Source organism: Megalobrama amblycephala, linkage group LG19 (assembly GCF_018812025.1).
Source record: "Megalobrama amblycephala isolate DHTTF-2021 linkage group LG19, ASM1881202v1, whole genome shotgun sequence".
In the NCBI taxonomy this organism is placed as follows: Eukaryota; Metazoa; Chordata; class Actinopteri; order Cypriniformes; family Xenocyprididae; genus Megalobrama; species Megalobrama amblycephala.
In genome coordinates, this window is record NC_063062.1 from 11,032,656 (window position 1) to 11,051,283 (window position 18,628).

Consider the following 18,628-nt stretch of genomic DNA (forward strand, 5'->3'; position numbering starts at 1 on the left):
TTTCATACATTAGATATTGCTCCTCAATTTAGATTATAAATATTGGTAACACTTCCACATGTACTTAGTATAATAATAACAACAGTAAATTATGCATAATTACTTGCAACGAACCCTAAAACAAACCCTGATGCTAACCATAGACTAAGTACATGATGTTTATTAATATTACTCAGTACTTAAATATATAATTACACTGTAACAAAGGCACCTCAAAATAAAGTGCAACATTTCTTTTAAGGGAACTCTTTATGATAAAGTCCCATTGGTTAATGTTACTACAGTAACTAACAATGAGCAATTTATTATTTTTTTCTTAATATTAGTTAAAACTGTTAATTATTAGTTCATGTTAGTTCAGGTCCATTACATAATATTAACAGATACAACTATTTATTTTAATAATGTATTATTAATAAATGCTTTAGAAGTATTTTTCATTTTTAGTTCATGTTAACTAAAGTCGTTTCACAAGTATAATTCATTTACAAATCAGTCTGAATCCAATTTTTAAAAATCTATGCACAGTATTAACAAATGACTGGAAAATTAATTGTCTGGGAACCCTGTATATGTCTTGCCTTTGTTTTGGTTCACTCACACTTTATTCATGAAATGTGTGTTGTGTAACACAAACCTATTGTACAAACAAGTGGCTTGTCAGAGAGGGTTTAAAGCCCTCTCGGAGAGTTATGAGAGCAGGAATGTGTCTGTGTGACATTGATTCTCTCAGCAGATGGTGGGTTATGGAGGAAATGCCCATAGAGCACACAGATGGACGTGTTGGCTTTGTCACGGCCGGCTGCAGTGTCTGCTTCAGCTCCCTCTAAGCTCTGCTTTGCATTTTTAACCATTAGCATCTGGAGCTGCAGCATTAATATTACAGTGCACTGTCCTAAATTCAAGGTGCGGTACTCAAAGTAATCAGGGTGTTTGAACTTTATTTCACCCTCAAACAAAAGCTTTTCTGCAAGGACAAATCTGGTCCTTAAATCATTTTCATTCAATCTTCCATGTCAGTACATCACAAGTGTCAAAATGGAACTGTCTTATTTGAATCCTGGAGAAGAAGACCTGGAGGGCAGAGATCCGTCTTCACACCGCATGGACTGGTGTGTGAGGTGTGTGTGCTGCAGCTGGTGTTGTGAATCAGGCCGATGTCACACGTCCGCGATAACCCGGCTATTTCACAACACCAGGGTGGCACCACACCGCTACCAACAGGAGCTCTACCAATCGGATCACCTCATTCATCCCTTTTACAAAGCTTACTTCCTTGTACATTTGTAATGTATTATGCTCAATCTGGAAAAATATGGGAGTGGTTCTTTAAAAAATAAAACTTTGCCCAATCAAGATTAAGTTTCTTATTTTTAATGTGTGAAATATTACAATTTTAATCAACTGTCTTCTGTTTTAATATATTTTAAAATTTAATTTATTTCTGTGATGACAAAGCTGAATTTTCAGCATCATTACTCCATCTTCAGTGTCACATGATCCTCAGAAATCATTCTAATATGTTAATTTGGTGCTCAAGAAACATATCTTATTATTATGAATGTTTAAAACAGTTGTGCTGCTTACTTGTGCAGCATTTATTTGAAATAGAAATCTTTTGTAAAAGTCTTTACTGTCGCTTTTGATCAATTTAATGCATCTTTGATGAATAAAAATATTAATTTCATAAAAAAACATACTGACTAAACTTTTGAATGGTGATGTATACAGTGTTGGGAAAAGTTACTTTTAAAAGTAATGCATTGCAATATTGCGTTACTCCCTAAAAAAGTAACTAATTGAGTTACTTTATGAAAAGTAATGCGTTACATTACTTTTGCTTTACTTTTTCTCACCTAGCTGGGCTTGCTTGTTTGTTTTTTGATAACAACAAAAAAAGGTCTATTTTTTTTGAGGGGTGGGAGGAAATGCATATTTACGCCTGTACAGTAGAGGGCGAAGCTCAAACAAACCTTTCAGCTGTGCTGCCATTCTGGATTAAAGAAGAATAGAATACAGGAGAAAGAAGTTCAACTCTCTTATTTCTAAATCTAATCTAAAGTAATTTTTGCTTATTAGTATGGTTGAATTAGATCATTGAAGGTCAGCAGCAAGAACATTGGTTAATAAATTGAGATTAAATACATAAAGTATATTTGTGTAAATTAATAACAGGCTTGCATAAAATTCTGACATTGCATTTCACAGTTTTTATTCATTTTGAGTAATACTGAATGTTTTTGTGCAAGTGAGATGAGTAAAATGCATGTTCACATTTAGTCTAGAACTACAATAACCATCATGTTCACACAGCGCACACAACACCTCTGCACTTTATTTCTCTCAACATGGTGACAGGAGAGCTGTCAGTCTGTAAATGTGAAAAAGTAACTTGCATTACTTATTTGAAAAAGTAATTTAGATATTTTGTTGTAAATTGAAACAGTAATGTGTTACTTTACTAGTTACTTGAAAAAGTAATCCGTTATCCCCAACACTGGTTGTATATAATAATAATAATAATAATAATAATAATTAGCATTTTTTTTCTTTACAAACTGTCATCATTATAGAGTGTCCATCTTATTTTATATAAATATGCGATAGTAAAACAATTACATGTGGTTTTATCTGTAACTAAGAATGACTTTATGTAATTTGAAAATTTTGCAGCGTTTCATACAGTAGACTCACTGTAATTTCAATTTAAACCACTTTATGCAGTGTTCTACTCCTTGTTATGACAGCTCCCCTCAGGCGGTGTGAGGGTTTCAAAATGACCATTTAGCAGTTGGTTTTCTGCTTAAGCTCTCATTGTCTAATAATAGAAATTTAATCAAAAATCTGCTTCAAAGGAGAGCACCTGTGGGCATGTTTGCAGGGTCCACACTTATTACACTGAAAAGGCTCCACCTTTGGGGCTTCCAGACCAATTTCTGTTGAAATAATTACTTAACCTGATGCTGCTCCCTTGGTCACATGCATTGGCGGACATTAGTCTTTTAGTTAATGAGGAACTGCTTCTGCAATGATCAGTCAACGCTCAAGGCAAAAGTCTGTCAGTTGGAACGACTCTGAGCTGCTGGCGGTAAAATGAAGGTCACTACAGGTTGGAAAATACACTATTAAATACACTATCTCAGTCAATATTACAATTACAGTACAGTTTCTCCATATTAGTTACCAAATATTTAGACATCATTGTTCAGAAAGTTTTGCCGGTAGGTTATTTTAATATGTCAGTCATGTTGAAGCCTGATCACTATCAGACTAAAAAACATGACCAAAATTACCTAATAAAATAAAATAATCAAATAGTAACATAAAATAAAACATATGTCAATAATTCTCTCAATCAAATAAGCTGATAACATTTTTGCCAGTGAAATTCATCATTTACTGTTTTTCATACATGACTCAAGACTCTCAAAATGTGCAGTTGTCCTTGAGAACCTGTGTCAAGGATATCTGACCAAAGATCTGAAGTCATTACATGTTCTGATGATGTTTACAAGTCCCAGTACAAACCAAAGGCCCTGTAGCAACAATTAAGAATTAATGACCGTTACAAAAGCTCCAGAATATGTTCTCACACTAATCACATATCCATAAGTGGTTCCTTCCGGCTCAGGTATAATATAACCCTTCAAATCAAGCCTTCGCTTTACTCAGACGTCTGTTGATTCACTTGTGCTGGAGGTACCGCAGGCCAATGAAGGGATGAACCTCACAACGGCCAGAAGCCCGTTTTCAGTCTCATCACTGAACAATGAAGATGACCGTAAATTCAGTTTGGGGGGATGTAGCAGTTATGATACCGACAGTGTGGCCTCCCGCAGCACTGGCGTCTTTTCTGGATATGACACATTGGATACTCCGCCGAGTTATGACTTCTATGCTAACACTGAGGTTTTTGGGAGAGTAAAGAAGTCAAGACCTTCTCTCTTTCAGCTTCACTCCAACCATCAGGTAGGAACGTCATAAAACTATTGCACAAAAAACTGCTCTGATAAACTTTTAACCAATGCTGAAGAATGTCCGTTCCTCTAGATTGTTGATAATTCTCATCAGGATTCAATAGGATGAGGTTTACTCTAATACAAATGAATCTTCAATCCAGGAATCCACAAAGAAATAGTCAGGTTTTCCACTATTTTCTCTTAGGATGACCCATCTCCACCTCCTCTGTATGAGGAGACGAGTGTGGACAAACAGGGCCTGGATGAAGATGAACCCACAGAACCTCCACCAGAACCGGCTCGCTTTGGATGGGCTCAGGGAGTCATGGTATAAGAACATCACGCCAGAACCACACTAGAACATGCTTCTTGATGTATAGACAATAATAAAAACAGTGACACCAAAATGTATTTGGGGCCAAACTTATAAAATATATAAGAATGTCCATTAAATACATAATAATTAAGTGGCATCTGCAAACAAATGCTAAAATAATAACATTTTAACAAATATGGAGGAATATTTTGTTATATTGCAAAGGCGTTCATTCATTTTAAGTGTCTAAACTGTCTTTTTTTTCTATAAAATATACTCCAAACATCTGAATAAAGTCAAGCAGAAAGCATTTATACATTGTGTAACTGAATGGATCCCATTGGAGCATCACTGTTTCTTGTACTCCCTGTAGATCCGCTGTATGCTGAATATCTGGGGTGTTATTCTGTACCTGAGGCTTCCCTGGATCACAGCTCAGGCAGGGATTGGTATGTCAATCTCTGTTTTTATATGTCTTGATCCTTTCATTTTTATGTGTGTGTTTATGTGTTTTACTGCTAAATTCCCTCTTGATTTGTTTTGTGAAACCCCTTAGGGCTGTTACGTTATATCGCTGTGATTGTGTCTGTGTTTTTTCATGCATAATGTGAATATTTTCCTCTTCTCTTTTTTAAGGTCTGACTTGGGTTATAATCTTGGTGTCTTCTTCTATAACTGGCATCACTGGCTTGTCCACATCAGCCATTGCCACTAATGGCAAGGTTAAAGGAGGTAAATACAATGCAATACATGTATATGCTGAGTAAATTTGACTATCATGATTAATTACCTGTCTTTAAGCCATTATTCTTTGCAGGATGCAACATTGTTTTTAATAACCATCATTGATATCTTTCTTTTCCCAGGTGGAACATATTTTCTGATCTCTCGTAGTTTGGGTCCAGAACTTGGGGGCTCGATTGGGCTTATATTTGCTTTCGCTAATGCAGTGGCTGTAGCAATGCACACAGTGGGATTTGCTGAAACGGTACAGGCACTCATGCAGGTGGGTGGAAAGGACCAGTATACACAGAATACACTGAAAATTAAAGTCCTAAAAATGAAATGTACTGTTTTTCCAATCTTTTTCTTCTTTGGAACACAAAAGGAGACATTTTGAATAATTTGCTCGTTATCTGGTTACCTTATGAAGTTTATTTAGCAAAGTTCGGGAGGAGCACGTTCAGGTAATCCAATCAGCATGACAAGAGGCCTCTATATATAGCCGTCACACAGCTCTATCACTCCCTCCATCATCCCAACTCCTCACTCTTGGCTGGTTCCTATCAGGAATACCCTGGGTTCGGGCCAAATTCCAAGCTCAGAGCCCTCCTCTCGGACAGCATGCTAAATGTAAATTAAGTAAGCAATAAGTTATTCGAGGCTGTGCTGTTTCGTGAATAAGACTTATTCATGATACAGCACTCAAGTACCTTATTGCTTTTATAAAACGGTTACCACACAATACAAATATTAAGGCCAAAAATATGTATCAATGCAACTTTTATGAAGTAAACTTTCACTAAAAGCCTTCCTTCCATCAGAAAAAATAGTCCCTGGCCTGACCGTGAACAGCAACAGAAGTTATATTATTACGCCATTAGATGGCAGCAAAGACTGTCTTTATGAGTGTGTTAGTTAGTAGCGAAGACTTTTAGCTTAAAAAGACTGAATTGTTGTGAACACGGAACAAGACGCAACTGACAAATGCTTTGACTTGCGCTGTCAGTCATGGGAAAACCCCTTAACTGTTAAAAGGACAAGATAATACATCGGACATTTAAACAGACTTTTTATTATGAACATAAGACTAACCTGAAAGAAGATGCTAAATCTGAATGCAGGTAATAAACTCGCTCAATCGATCTCTTTCTCACAATAGTCTTTTACATAATACAGCATGCAACGTCAACTGGCGGCCCGCGGGCCAAATCCGGCCCGCCAGAGTTTTCCATCCGGCCCCCAGAATAATACTGAATTCAGGAATAGCCTTGTAAGAGGAAAAAGTTTAGGGCTGGTCCGAATACCATTTTTTTAGCTTCGGTAGTAATGAACATCGACTCTTCGGAGAGAGGGGCTGAACATATTTTTCTCTCTAATAAAGGCAGGAATCTGTGTCTGTATGTCCGTTTGCATTTTTATTATTTCGAGAACCATTCATCCAATCGACTTCACAAGGGAGTGCAGTGTCGCATTTGGTGCAATATAGATGGACACGCGAGACGCGACACATTCAGAATTAATAAACTTTTAGTAAACTACAGTCAGAGCAGCGCGAGCGGGAAGCGGCGCACCTCACGCGGGCAGGGCTTATGCTCCGAGAACGGACACTGCACTAGTGATATAAAACGCACACACACAGGTCTGTTAAATTAAGCAATACTTTTAAGGTAGTCTAATATTTTTCTGACTAACAAATTGGCACAGTAAGGGTAGATTTAAATAAAGAAAAACGAAATTTAAATAAAGAAAAAACGAAATTTAAATAAAGAAAAACGAAATTTAAATAAAGAAAAACGAAATTAAGTTAAATTAAAAACGGGATTAATTTAGATTGATAATAATGGGTAAAAATGCTAATACATTTTGTTTCTATTATTCTATTTTCCACAATGTCAAAGCAACAAAACACAAGCTCAGACATGCACTTCAGTCCATACAAACTCCGCTGTTCTGCGCTCTAGCCAGAGAACACTCCCATTGCTGGAACACGCGTCGGTTCTATTTCTAGCATGCACGCGTTTTCCGCGTGGCTCGAGCGCGCCTGAGACGCGTGTCTCAGTGTGCAAACTCCAACCTGTTAAATATGGGAGCCGAAATAAAAACGGACACGCCACGCAGCTGAGACGCTCACGCAGCCAGTGTGTCGCCGGCCTTATTCAAGGGGGAATGAGAATCGTTTCGCGGGGGATCCCAGGTGTGCAAAAAAAAAAAAAAACAACGAATATTCGAATGTCAAATTTTCAAATCGAATACCAACCCACCGAACGAATATTCGAATATTCAGGTCCGTTCCATATTTATTTATTTTTAAATCTAACGGGAAAAAAAGCCTTCTGAAAAGTAGCTTGTGCCATAGCCTGCCTTCAGTCAAGAATGACGATAAACGCGTTGCTCTCATTGAACATCTTTTATTGTTTCACGTGCTCATTTTTTCACAAATGTCAAAATTTTCCTTGCCTGGGATTTGCGCACAATTGCTTGACAGTGATGGACAGCTTGACAGCCTCACAAATATGAAGCCTAAAATATCGCTATCGCCCCCTGGTGGCTTGCTGCAGTACAGGTAATATGTAAAAAATAACATAAATTAATCAAATAATAACATATTAGGATACAATTCGAATTTTATTTTATATTACGAGTATCTGGCCCACAGTGTCTGCAGAGAAAAATTCTGGCCCTTGGACAAATATAGTTGATGACCCCTGTAATACAGTAAGCTTCAATGAACAATATTGAGAACAAACAGTTTACGTTGCTAAGAGTGGTTGCTAAGGGTGTTGTGTAGTGATACACAGAACGGTCATTGGCCAATCAGAATCAACGAAAGGAACTAACCGTTTTATAATACATATTAATTAATTAATTAATGCATGAAACGGAAGTTGCAATAGACTTTTCTTCCCTATTGTGACATATCTGCTTCTCAAACAAAAAATGTAGGGTGGGATTTGATTTAGTCCATCAGGACTTGATTGGATCATTTGCTATCGCTGCAATCTCATGTGAGTGACAGATTGTCATGCCCTCCGAAATTAAAACTAGTCATCAGAAAAGAGAAGTTGCTCATAAGGAATAGGATCAAAGAATACGAGGGGGCGTGAACTTTAAAAAATAACTATGTGATAAATCATTTATTAAAAATAATGCAGTGTTCCATAAAAAACAAGAATTGTCAATTTTAATTTTGACACATCTTTTCTGATGCCCATCAGGAGACTGAGGTTAGCATGGTAGACCGACTTAATGATATCCGTATCATTGGAGTGATTACTGTCACCTGCCTTCTGGCCATCTCAATGGCTGGAATGGAATGGGAGTCCAAGGTTTGTTTCCCAAAGCAATTCTGTCTAGTTACCTAAATAAGTTCAGATCCTAATAGTTTACGCTGCTTTTGTTCCTCTCCCAGGCCCAGGTCTTGTTCTTCTTTGTCATTATGATCTCCTTTGCCAGTTACATTGTGGGAACCATCATACCAGCCACTCCAGTGAAGCAAGCCAAAGGATTTTTCAGCTACCGAGGTCAGAGAGCAGTGCAGTCAATATGTTCCAACAAATTTGCTAATAATAACACTCCATCCTCATTTTCTCAGTGCTAGTCAGATTACACTACCATATGTCCCCATAAAGTGTCTCAATTTGTGTCCAATAGCTGATATTTTTGCGGAAAACTTTGTGCCCGGCTGGCGCGGACCGGAGGGCAGTTTCTTTGGCATGTTTTCCATCTTCTTCCCCTCAGCTACAGGCATCCTTGCGGGGGCTAATATCTCTGGAGATCTGAAGGCAAGTTGAGCTCCCAGTCACAGTAATGTTTCTTCCAATAAAACATTTCAGAAAGCATATTTATTTGACTCAAGCCTCTAAAAGCTTTCTGTCTATTGTTCTCACACACAAAACCTCCTAGGATCCAAATGTTGCTATACCTCGTGGTACAATGCTGGCCATTTTTTGGACCACCATGTCTTATCTCATTATCTCAGCTACTATTGGTGAGTTTCAGAAGTGCTTGATAACACAATTACCCTTAAGTCCATGATAATGTCTATTGATTATTTTTTCCATCCCTTTCTATTATTTATGTGGGTGTTTTATTTGTCTTTTTTTTTTAAATATATTTTCTCTTTTTTGTCTAGAAATCAAGATTGATCTATACATTTTAGTAAAATATTTTTTTAAATTCACAATAATGTTTAGAATCAACTGAAACACCAGGTAGTCCAGATGACCTTAAAGTCATTGATAAAAACGGAAGTAGCAACTTCTGTACTTATTATATATATTCCCTATTGTGTATCCAAGTGTAACTGATTAACATAAAAGAAAAAATCTAGGGCCTGGACTTGGTTCTATGAGTCGGTTGTTGATTGGATTTTGAGATGTGGGCGTTGCACACAAAAGTGAATGGAGATGAACATGAACTTGCAGGGGTGGTATTTAAGTGGACTAAAAGATGAAGTCCTGTCTACGTCCTCAGAGAGAAGTCTGTGGTTATATGCCAATGAGGTCCATTGTATTATCCAGTCACAATTAGCTGTGTTATTTCCCTGTTGTTGTGCTCTTTATATGCATTTCAGGCTCCTGTGTATTGCGTGATGCTTCTGGTGATGTGAATGACACCTTGTCATCTTTGTCTGGGGAGTGTTTGGGATTGGGTTGCAGCTATGGCTGGAACTTCAGTGAGTGTATCACCAACAAAACCTGCCCTCAAGGACTCAGCAATAATTACCAGGTGACCATTATGTCTAAATGCTCATTGAGTAGCGTTATGTCAATGTGTTACTGAAAATATGAAAACATGTATACTGTATAACACATTGTTCTGGCCCCTAAACATGAAGTGTTCCCATATATAAGCCGAAAAATAATCCTTTGGTGGTCATCGGCCATTTTAGATTGAAAAATTTCACATTTTTAATTTTTAAATTTATGAAACTTGGTGACTTTTCTGGCACTTGCTAACACACACACACACACACACACACACACACAAATCATAGACATAATCATGGGGGGGGGGGGGGTTCATATGGCTTTACAGACATTTAGTGTAAGTTTACATAACAACGATGTACAAAAAACAGAAACGTTTTTCCTTTACATTTTCGTGTACAGATGACAACGTTGTCAAAACGATCCTTGTTCACACGGATCCGCAAAAGTGACTAAAAACGCTGTATTATGCATGCTAGGCTAGTAGATGGTGATGGTACTTTGTAAAGAAACACTATGCACCTATAGACTGAACAAATACGCATGTGCATGACTTCGTTGTTTTCACAAATTCACGTTTTTGTAGTTTAAATGGAGACGATAATGCTACCATTTTCAAAAAATTGCACTTTGAAACCTGTTTTCAAAAGTTTGCATTATTTTTGCCCCCAAAACGCTGTTGCATGCAAATGAACAGTGAAAATAGTGGAAAATTATGTTACATCCATCAGATGGCACCAATATGCCTTTCAAGCATTGGATTTTAGGGTACGTTTACATAACAACAATATACTAAAAACGGAAAATTTCTTCCTTTGTGGTTTTCAACAGACAACAACATTGTCAAAACGATCCCCATTCACACGGTTCTGCAAAAATGATTAAAAATGCTGTATTATGCATGCCAGGCCAGAAGATGGCGATGTCACTTTGTAAAGAAACACTACGCACCTATAGACTGAACACGTAATACGTGTGTCGTCACCGTTTTCACAAATTTGCGTTTTTGTAGTTTACACAGAGATGATAACAGTATCGTTCTCAAAAACTTGCGGTTTGAATCCCGTTTTCAAAAGTTTGCATTTTCAGGCCCCCAAAACGGCATTGTCGTATCTTGAAAATGGTGTTGCATTAACGTTGTGTTCATTTTTAACTTAAACACTGTATTAATTAAGAAAAACATAAAATATTTTTTTCTAATATTTGTATTAGTTAATATAGAAATAAATGGTGCATAATTTGGAGGTGAATATACCTCAAATACAAAATATTAAATAATAAATAATACTGAAACAAAATATAGTACATTTGTTCTGTTATGACCCTTAAGTGTGGAATACCAGAGGTTAACAGAACTAATATGTTCTTCTGTCATATATCACTTCAGACTATGAGCATGGTGTCTGCAGTTGCTCCTCTGATCACTGCTGGCATTTTTGGAGCCACTCTTTCCTCGGCCCTGGCCTGTCTGGTGTCTGCTCCTAAGGTTTTCCAGGTAACAAATGAGCCCCTGACCATTTTAATTCCACCATTATAGAGTCTTCAGTGTTATTTACTAATTTAAACACTCCTTTAACATAACTCTCATCCATTATCCTTCCTGCTTCCTTCCATTCCTTGTCCCCCTATAGTGCCTTTGCAAGGACAATCTGTATCCAGGCATTGGATTTTTCGGGAAGGGTTATGGGAAGAATAATGAACCACTCAGAAGCTATCTGCTAGCCTACGTCATCGCTATATGCTTCATTCTTATTGGTAAACCAACAAACATCAAAATTTAACCATGCAATTGTTGAATACTCTTAAAAAAGGTGTTTTATAGAAATTTCCCCCTGACAAACAAATGTTCTAATATTTCAGCTGAGCTGAACACCATTGCTCCCATCATCTCCAACTTTTTCCTCTGCTCCTATGCCCTCATCAACTTCAGCTGCTTCCATGCATCCATCACTAACTCACCAGGTGAGCACTTAAACCCATACATCAAACCAGAGTGGCTTAAGCTAACCGTTATTTGATGCAATATTTGTGGTTTTTAATGGTGGTTTGCTAATCGGGTTAATGGTGCATACCGCAAGCACCGCAGGGTTGTTTTCTTTAGATAATGACAAATGCAAACAAAATATGATTTACAGCACTCATTTAATATTCTATTTCAGCCATTTGTATTCTCATAAAGCTGCATGCTACTGTAAATTCACAGGTCTCAAAATGGCTATATTTATATTGACGCTCACTGAAGCATTTCTCATTTTCTCTGTGTGAGCAGGCTGGCGTCCAACTTTTCGATTTTATAGCAAGTGGTTGTCTTTGCTCGGAGCAGTAGTGTCTGTGATCATCATGTTTCTTCTAACCTGGTGGGCTGCTCTCATAGCCATCGGCATAGTCATCTTCCTGCTGGGATATGTGCTGTATAAGAAACCCGGTAAAACACCTACACTCTTTATAGCTTGGGCACAAATAATTTGTCTCATGAAGCTCATATTATTCAGAGCATTTCAACTTAAAGGCACAATATGTAAGATTTTGGATTAAAATATCCAAAGAACAATGTTGTATATTTTGTTGACTTGTGTACTTACATTATCCCAAATGTTTCCAAGAATGTTTAAATCCAGAAAAATAAGCCATTTTAATCCAGGACACGGGCCGTGTCTGTGCATCATCTATCTATGACATCATACCCGCGTTACCCTTAATTTCCAACAAAATAAAAAGTTTTATTTTGTAGAAACCATTGAAACACTAAAGATGCTTTAATATGTGTTTTATTAGACAAGTGAGCAATTGTTTGGATGGCTACATTCATCAACAGAAATCTAATCATTGTTATATAACTCAACACAGTTGACGCTGGTAGGTCATGTGACAGTAACAACATGGCGGATGTAGTACGTCCGAATTCATTCATACTACGTGCATTTGTAATATATAGAACATACTTTTTCAGCGGTCCTGAAGTAAATTTAAATTCAAATGTAGTACCTACTCAAGAGTATGCAATTTGGGACGCAGCTTAAGTCTTATTGTTTTCTTGATTTACCGCGAGTACCATGTTCTACCGTGTCTATTATCGATCTAGCTTACTGCAGTGTGCAACAAGTGTCTTATAGTAGCTGCCGAGCGAACACAGAGTAGCATTATAACAACTTTCAACACACAAATGTATCTAATATGATAAAACAGCGCTGCGTTACCCCACATACGCATGACTGGAATAAGCGGAAGAGCTCGTCTGAGGCATAATAAAAGCTCCACAGCTGTCGAGCTGCATGTCGCGCTCCCGCGGCATTGTTCTGCTTCCATGGTTTTCAGCCCCACCTGGCTTCATACTAAAAAAATCTTTAAAGGAACACTCCACTTTTTTTGAAAATTGGCTCATTTTCCAACTCCCCTAAGTTGAACAGTTAAACAGAGTTAAACAGTTGAGTTTTACAGTTTTCGAATCCATTCAGCTGATCTCCGGGTCTGGTGGTACCACTTTTAGCATAGCTTAGCATAGTTCATTGAATCTGATGAGACCAATAGCATCTCGCTCAAAAATGACCAAAGTGTTGCGATATTTTTCCTATTTAAAACTCGACTCTTCTGTAGTTACATCGTGACATCCATTTCGTAGTTACTGCGTAATATCATTGCACCTGCTGCACCCATTGTACGGCAGCAAAGTTCCTTGATTATTACGCCGGAATGAGAGTATAGTCCCTAGCCATATCAGCCTAGAAAATCACTATTTTTTATTTTCCGTCGGTCTTGGTACACAGTGTTACTACAGAAGAGTCAAGTTTTAAATAGGAAAAGTATTGAAACGTTTTGGTCATTTTTGAGCGAGATGCTAACGGTCTAATCAGATTCAATGAACTATGCTAAGCTATGCTAAAAGTGGTACCGACAAACCTGGAGATCGGTTGAATGGATTTGAAAACGGTAAAACTCAACTGTTTAACTCCTAGGGGAGTTAAAAAATGAGCCTATTTTCAAAAAAAGTGGAGTGTTCCTTTAAGCTACAACTTTGTTTTGAATAAGTGACCTCTAGTGGTGAAAAACCACATATTGTGCCTTTAACCCAAATGCATAGAATATTGGCAAGCTTTCATTATGTGTGTAGTGCATGACTGTTTTTGTGTTTTTACATTTCAGAGGTCAACTGGGGTTCATCAATGCAAGCCAGCTCATATAATATGGCGCTATCTCAATGTGTAGGTCTTAACCAAGTGGAAGACCATATTAAAAATTACAGGTAAATAACATAAGTCATGCTGTTCATCTTGTTATTTGACTATAAGACTCATTGGTCTTTTGCTCACATGAAAATGTTCCATTTGTGTTTATCATCTATTTTTATATTCTCACTTTTTGTCATTTCTTCCTGTGTCCTACTTTTTTCCATCTGTTCTTTTTCTCAGGCCACAGTGTTTGGTCCTCACTGGGCCTCCCTGTATACGTCCTTCCCTAGTGGATTTCATCAGCACCTTCACCAAGAACCAGAGCCTTATGATATGTGCAAATATCACTGCAGTAAGTTCAAAAATGTGGAAACCCTGCAGTAATATTATTCTCATGTCATAATAAACCAATTTTGTTTTCCATGTTGTCTTGTTTCTTGGACACACCAAATGCATATTTTATCTTTTCCAAATACTTCCAAATCTGTTTATCTCTCACTGAAACTTTGTGTTAAACAGTTTTTGTCCCTGCACAAGACATTACGTTTTAAAAGTTCTTTGCAGCTCTGAACACTCTTTAATCTTTTCTCCCGAACGCATATACTGTCTTTGACTGACTGTGTGTTATTGACAGGGAGGACCCTCGCCTGGCGCTGTGGACTCGGCCAAAAGCAGTGCTCATATAAGCTGGCTAAACAAACGGCGCATAAAGGCCTTCTACCACAATGTAGTCGCTGATGACCTTCGCGTCGGCGTACGGATGTTGCTGCAGGTCACCCATGTCCCATAATGCACTATTTGTCATATTCTAAGCTCAAAACAAACATCATTTATTTAACTTTTCAACATCTGATGAAGACGAAAATCAGACTGATAGTTTGTTTATGGTGGTTCTATTTCCAGAGTGCGGGTTTGGGTCGGATGAAGCCTAATGTCCTAGTGATGGGATTCAAGAAGAACTGGCGTAAAGCACAACCAAGCGACGTTGAAAACTATATTGGAATTTTGCAGTATGTATATCATATAGTGTAATATTTCCTCAGTGTTAAATTCTGATGAAGAAAAGTCAAGGCATGTGACAGTTCCATGTGATTTTAGCGATGCATTTGACCTGCAATATGGTGTATGTGTTCTTCGGATGAAGGAGGGTCTTGACATGAGTCGAACAATGCAAGCACATGGTATGGACTGTTTCAAAACTCCCTTTTTTTTAACAATTTCTACAGTTTATGTGCAGTGGCCTGTTTGATGGCCGCCTAAACAAACATGACTTACTGAATTTTTCTTTCACTATAGTCAATCTAGGGTTCGAGACATCTACTGAACAAGGACTTGACACAAGAACCTCGACTACTACTACACCAGCCACAATTGATACATCATGTGTGTATCCATACTCTTAAGTACTGAATCTAATCAGGGCTGTTGAACCCTTTGCCAAAACATTTTATCTCCTGTGTTGCAGTGGACCCTGAGGTACTAATGACCATGTCCCAGCCCACCAGTGTGTTTCAGACTAGACAGGGAAAGAAGACCATTGATGTGTATTGGCTCTCTGATGATGGGGGTGAGCTAAATTCATATACAAGTAATGTTATAGTGGAAATCATACTTTAACAATTCATTGTGTTGTCAGGTCTGACACTGTTAGTGCCGTACCTCCTGTCCCGTAAGAAGCGCTGGGGCAGATGCAAAGTGAGGGTGTTTGTTGGAGGTGAAGCTCAACACATCGATGAGCAGAAACAAGAGTATGCAGAATCTTAATTGTTATATTATTTGTGGTAACACTTCATAATACAATGTCCATACTACACAAATTACATGTAAATATATTTTAACATTCAAAGGTTTGAGGTTGGGGATAATGATTTTGAAACAATTACCTTATGCTCATGCATTTATTTGAATATAAAAATATAGTAAAAATATTATGAAATTTTATTACAATGTAAGATGACTCTTTTCTATATTAATAAATTTTAAAATGTAGTTCATGTTATGGCAAAGCTGAATTTTCAGCATCATTACGTCAGTCTTCAGTGTCACATGATCCTTCAGAAATCATTCTAATATGCTGATTTGGTGGTCAAGCAACATTTCATATTATTATCACAGTTGAAAACAGTTGTGCTGCCTAATATTTTGTGGAAACCATGATGCATTTCTTGGATTCGATGAACAGAACGGCATTTATTTAATATAAATTTGTAACAATATAAACGTTTTTACTCTTACTGTCACATTTGATCAATTTAATGCATTCTTGGAAAAAAAAAAGCATACTACCTCTAACTTTTGAATGGTAGTGTGTGTATATATATATATATATATATATATATATATATATATATATATATAGTACAGTCCAAAAGTTTGGAACCACTAAGATTTTTAATGTTTTTAAAGAAGTTTCGTCTGCTCACCAAGGCTACATTTATTTAATTAAAAATACAGTAAAAACAGTAATATTGTGAAATATTATTACAATTTAAAATAACTGTTTTCTATTTGAATATATTTCACAAATTAATTTATTCCTGTGATGGCAAAGCTGAATTTTCAGCATCATTACTCCAGTCTTCAGTGTCACATGATCCTTCAGAAATCATTCTAATATGCTGATCTGCTGCTCAAGAAACATTTAATGTGTACAATTGTACAAAATATTTGTGTACAATATTTTTTTTCAGGATTATTTGATGAATAGAAAGTTCAAAAGAACAGTGTTTATCTGAAATCTAATCTTTTGTAACATTATAAATGTCTTTACTGCCACTTTTGATTGATTTAATGCATCCTTGCTGAATAAAAGTATTCATTTCTTTAATTTCTTTTCAAAAAAATAAAAATAAAAATTCTTACTGACCCCAAACTTTTGAACGGTAGTGTATAATGCTACAGAAGCTTTGTATTTCAGACAAATGCTGTTCTTTTGAACTTTCTATTCATCAAGGAATCCTGAAAAAAAAGTACACAACTGTTTTCAACATTGAAAATAATCATAAATGTTTATTGAGCAGCAGATCAGCATATTAGAATGATTTCTGAAGGATCATGTGACACTGAAGACTGGAGTAATGATGCTGAAAATTCAGCTTTGCATCACAGGAATAAATTACTTTGTCAAATATATTTAAATAGTACACAGTTATTTTAAATTGTAATAATATTTCACAATATTACTGTTTTTTTTTTACTGTATTTTTAATTAAATAAATGTAGCCTTGGTGAGCAGACGAAACTTCTTTTAAAAACATAAAAAATCTTAGTGGTTCCAAACTTTTGGACTGTACTATATATATATATATAATATTTAATTGTGTGTGTGTGTGTGTGTGTGTGTATATATATATATATATATATATATATATATATATATATATGTATATGTGTATATGTTTTATTGATATATTATTAAATATTAAACTAATATTTAATCATATGATCCAGACAACATATTAATAATAGATTTTAGTTTATTCAGATATATGTGAAAAACTATATATCTTTCTAAATTATTAATTGATTTATTTAATAATTTTAACAAAATGTATTTGACCGGTCCTCAGAATGTCCATTAAAACCAGCTTGCGTTTGTATTTGTCAGGCTCAAAACTTTGATCGGCAGGTTACGTCTGGGTTTCCAAGATATTCAAGTTCTTCCTGACATCAATGGAAAACCACAGTCTGAGCAGTACAGTCCCATTCATTTTATTCAACAATTTCTGCACTGACCTCTTAAATTAATAGACAGTATATAATCCTATTAAAAAATGTGTTTCTGTCCTCAAATTATTGAAACAGCATTAAAAGATTTGAAGATCTCATAGCTCCGTATAGAGTAAGCACAGTCCAAAAGGATGGTCAAGAAGCCGATGAGACAACAAAGGAATTCTCCTGGATGGTGTCTGATGAGGAATTCGAATCGTTCAAAGCTAAGGTAATTGATGGTGTTAGGATGCATAACCTTTAAAAAAGTTTGGTTGCTGTTTAAACATTTTTGTCCTGTGTTTGTTCAGTCCCTTCGACAGATCCGCCTGAATGAAGTTATTCAAGATTACTCTAGAGATGCTGCATTGATCATTGTGTAAGTGCTATTTATACAGGATGTTGTGTCGTGATGTAATTTAGATTAATGGTACATAAAAACAAAACCGTCTTCAAGCAGTTTAATTATAAGCTGTGTGACTTTCTGACATCACTTGTTATTTTTCTATATTTTGTTGTTTGGCAGAACTATGCCTGTGGGGCGAAGAGGTGCATGTCCTAGTCCCCTTTACATGGCTTGGCTAGAGATTGTGTCACGTGACCTTCGACCTCCAGTTCTTCTTGTCCGAGGCAATCAGGAGAATGTGCTGACGCTGTACTGCCAGTGAACACCACCTTTTCCTGACAAAACTGTTCACACACGTATACATCATATGAAAAGAAACTCAAGTTGTTAATGACATGTTAAAATTATGACAGATTTACATACTTTCATTTTGTTTCATATGTCTCGTGGTTAATAGGGTGTTTGTATTAACTGGTTTAACCTTTTAATTCTCAATTCAGAATATCTTTTATGTGTTTTTGCTGCTTTAGATGTTATGCACTTTCTCCAGAAGTAATAATTCAAAAGACTGTATTCAAAGAATTTCCTTTTAAAACTACAAATTATGTTTGTAATTAAGTTTTACATTGAATCTGATTATCTTAATTCAGCGATTGAACAATTTGCATATGTATAGACTTTTTAATGTTAACTAATATTTC

At 36.4% G+C, this 18,628-nt stretch overlaps 1 protein-coding gene across 2 annotated transcripts; it reads left to right on the plus strand.

Moving 5' to 3' along the window:
* The first annotated feature begins 2,834 nt into the window (after nucleotides 1–2,834).
* Nucleotides 2,835–18,628, plus strand: slc12a3 (solute carrier family 12 member 3). Of its 2 annotated transcripts, XM_048169219.1 has the most exons (27): nucleotides 2,835–3,109; nucleotides 3,700–3,969; nucleotides 4,165–4,287; nucleotides 4,649–4,724; nucleotides 4,912–5,007; nucleotides 5,142–5,281; nucleotides 8,214–8,324; nucleotides 8,408–8,519; nucleotides 8,650–8,780; nucleotides 8,902–8,986; nucleotides 9,572–9,726; nucleotides 11,095–11,202; nucleotides 11,339–11,462; nucleotides 11,568–11,669; nucleotides 11,977–12,132; nucleotides 13,848–13,947; nucleotides 14,114–14,225; nucleotides 14,508–14,645; nucleotides 14,777–14,883; nucleotides 14,972–15,054; nucleotides 15,170–15,256; nucleotides 15,339–15,440; nucleotides 15,510–15,621; nucleotides 17,481–17,567; nucleotides 17,678–17,813; nucleotides 17,893–17,960; nucleotides 18,108–18,628. In XM_048169219.1, exons 2-27 carry the CDS (start codon nucleotides 3,721–3,723, stop codon nucleotides 18,247–18,249), a joined length of 3,042 nt encoding a protein of 1,013 aa, XP_048025176.1. In that variant the 5' UTR covers nucleotides 2,835–3,109; nucleotides 3,700–3,720; the 3' UTR covers nucleotides 18,250–18,628. The 2 variants fall into 2 exon arrangements, with proteins under 2 accessions (XP_048025176.1, XP_048025177.1); XM_048169220.1 differs by lacking the exon at nucleotides 2,835–3,109 and having other exon boundaries at nucleotides 3,663–3,969.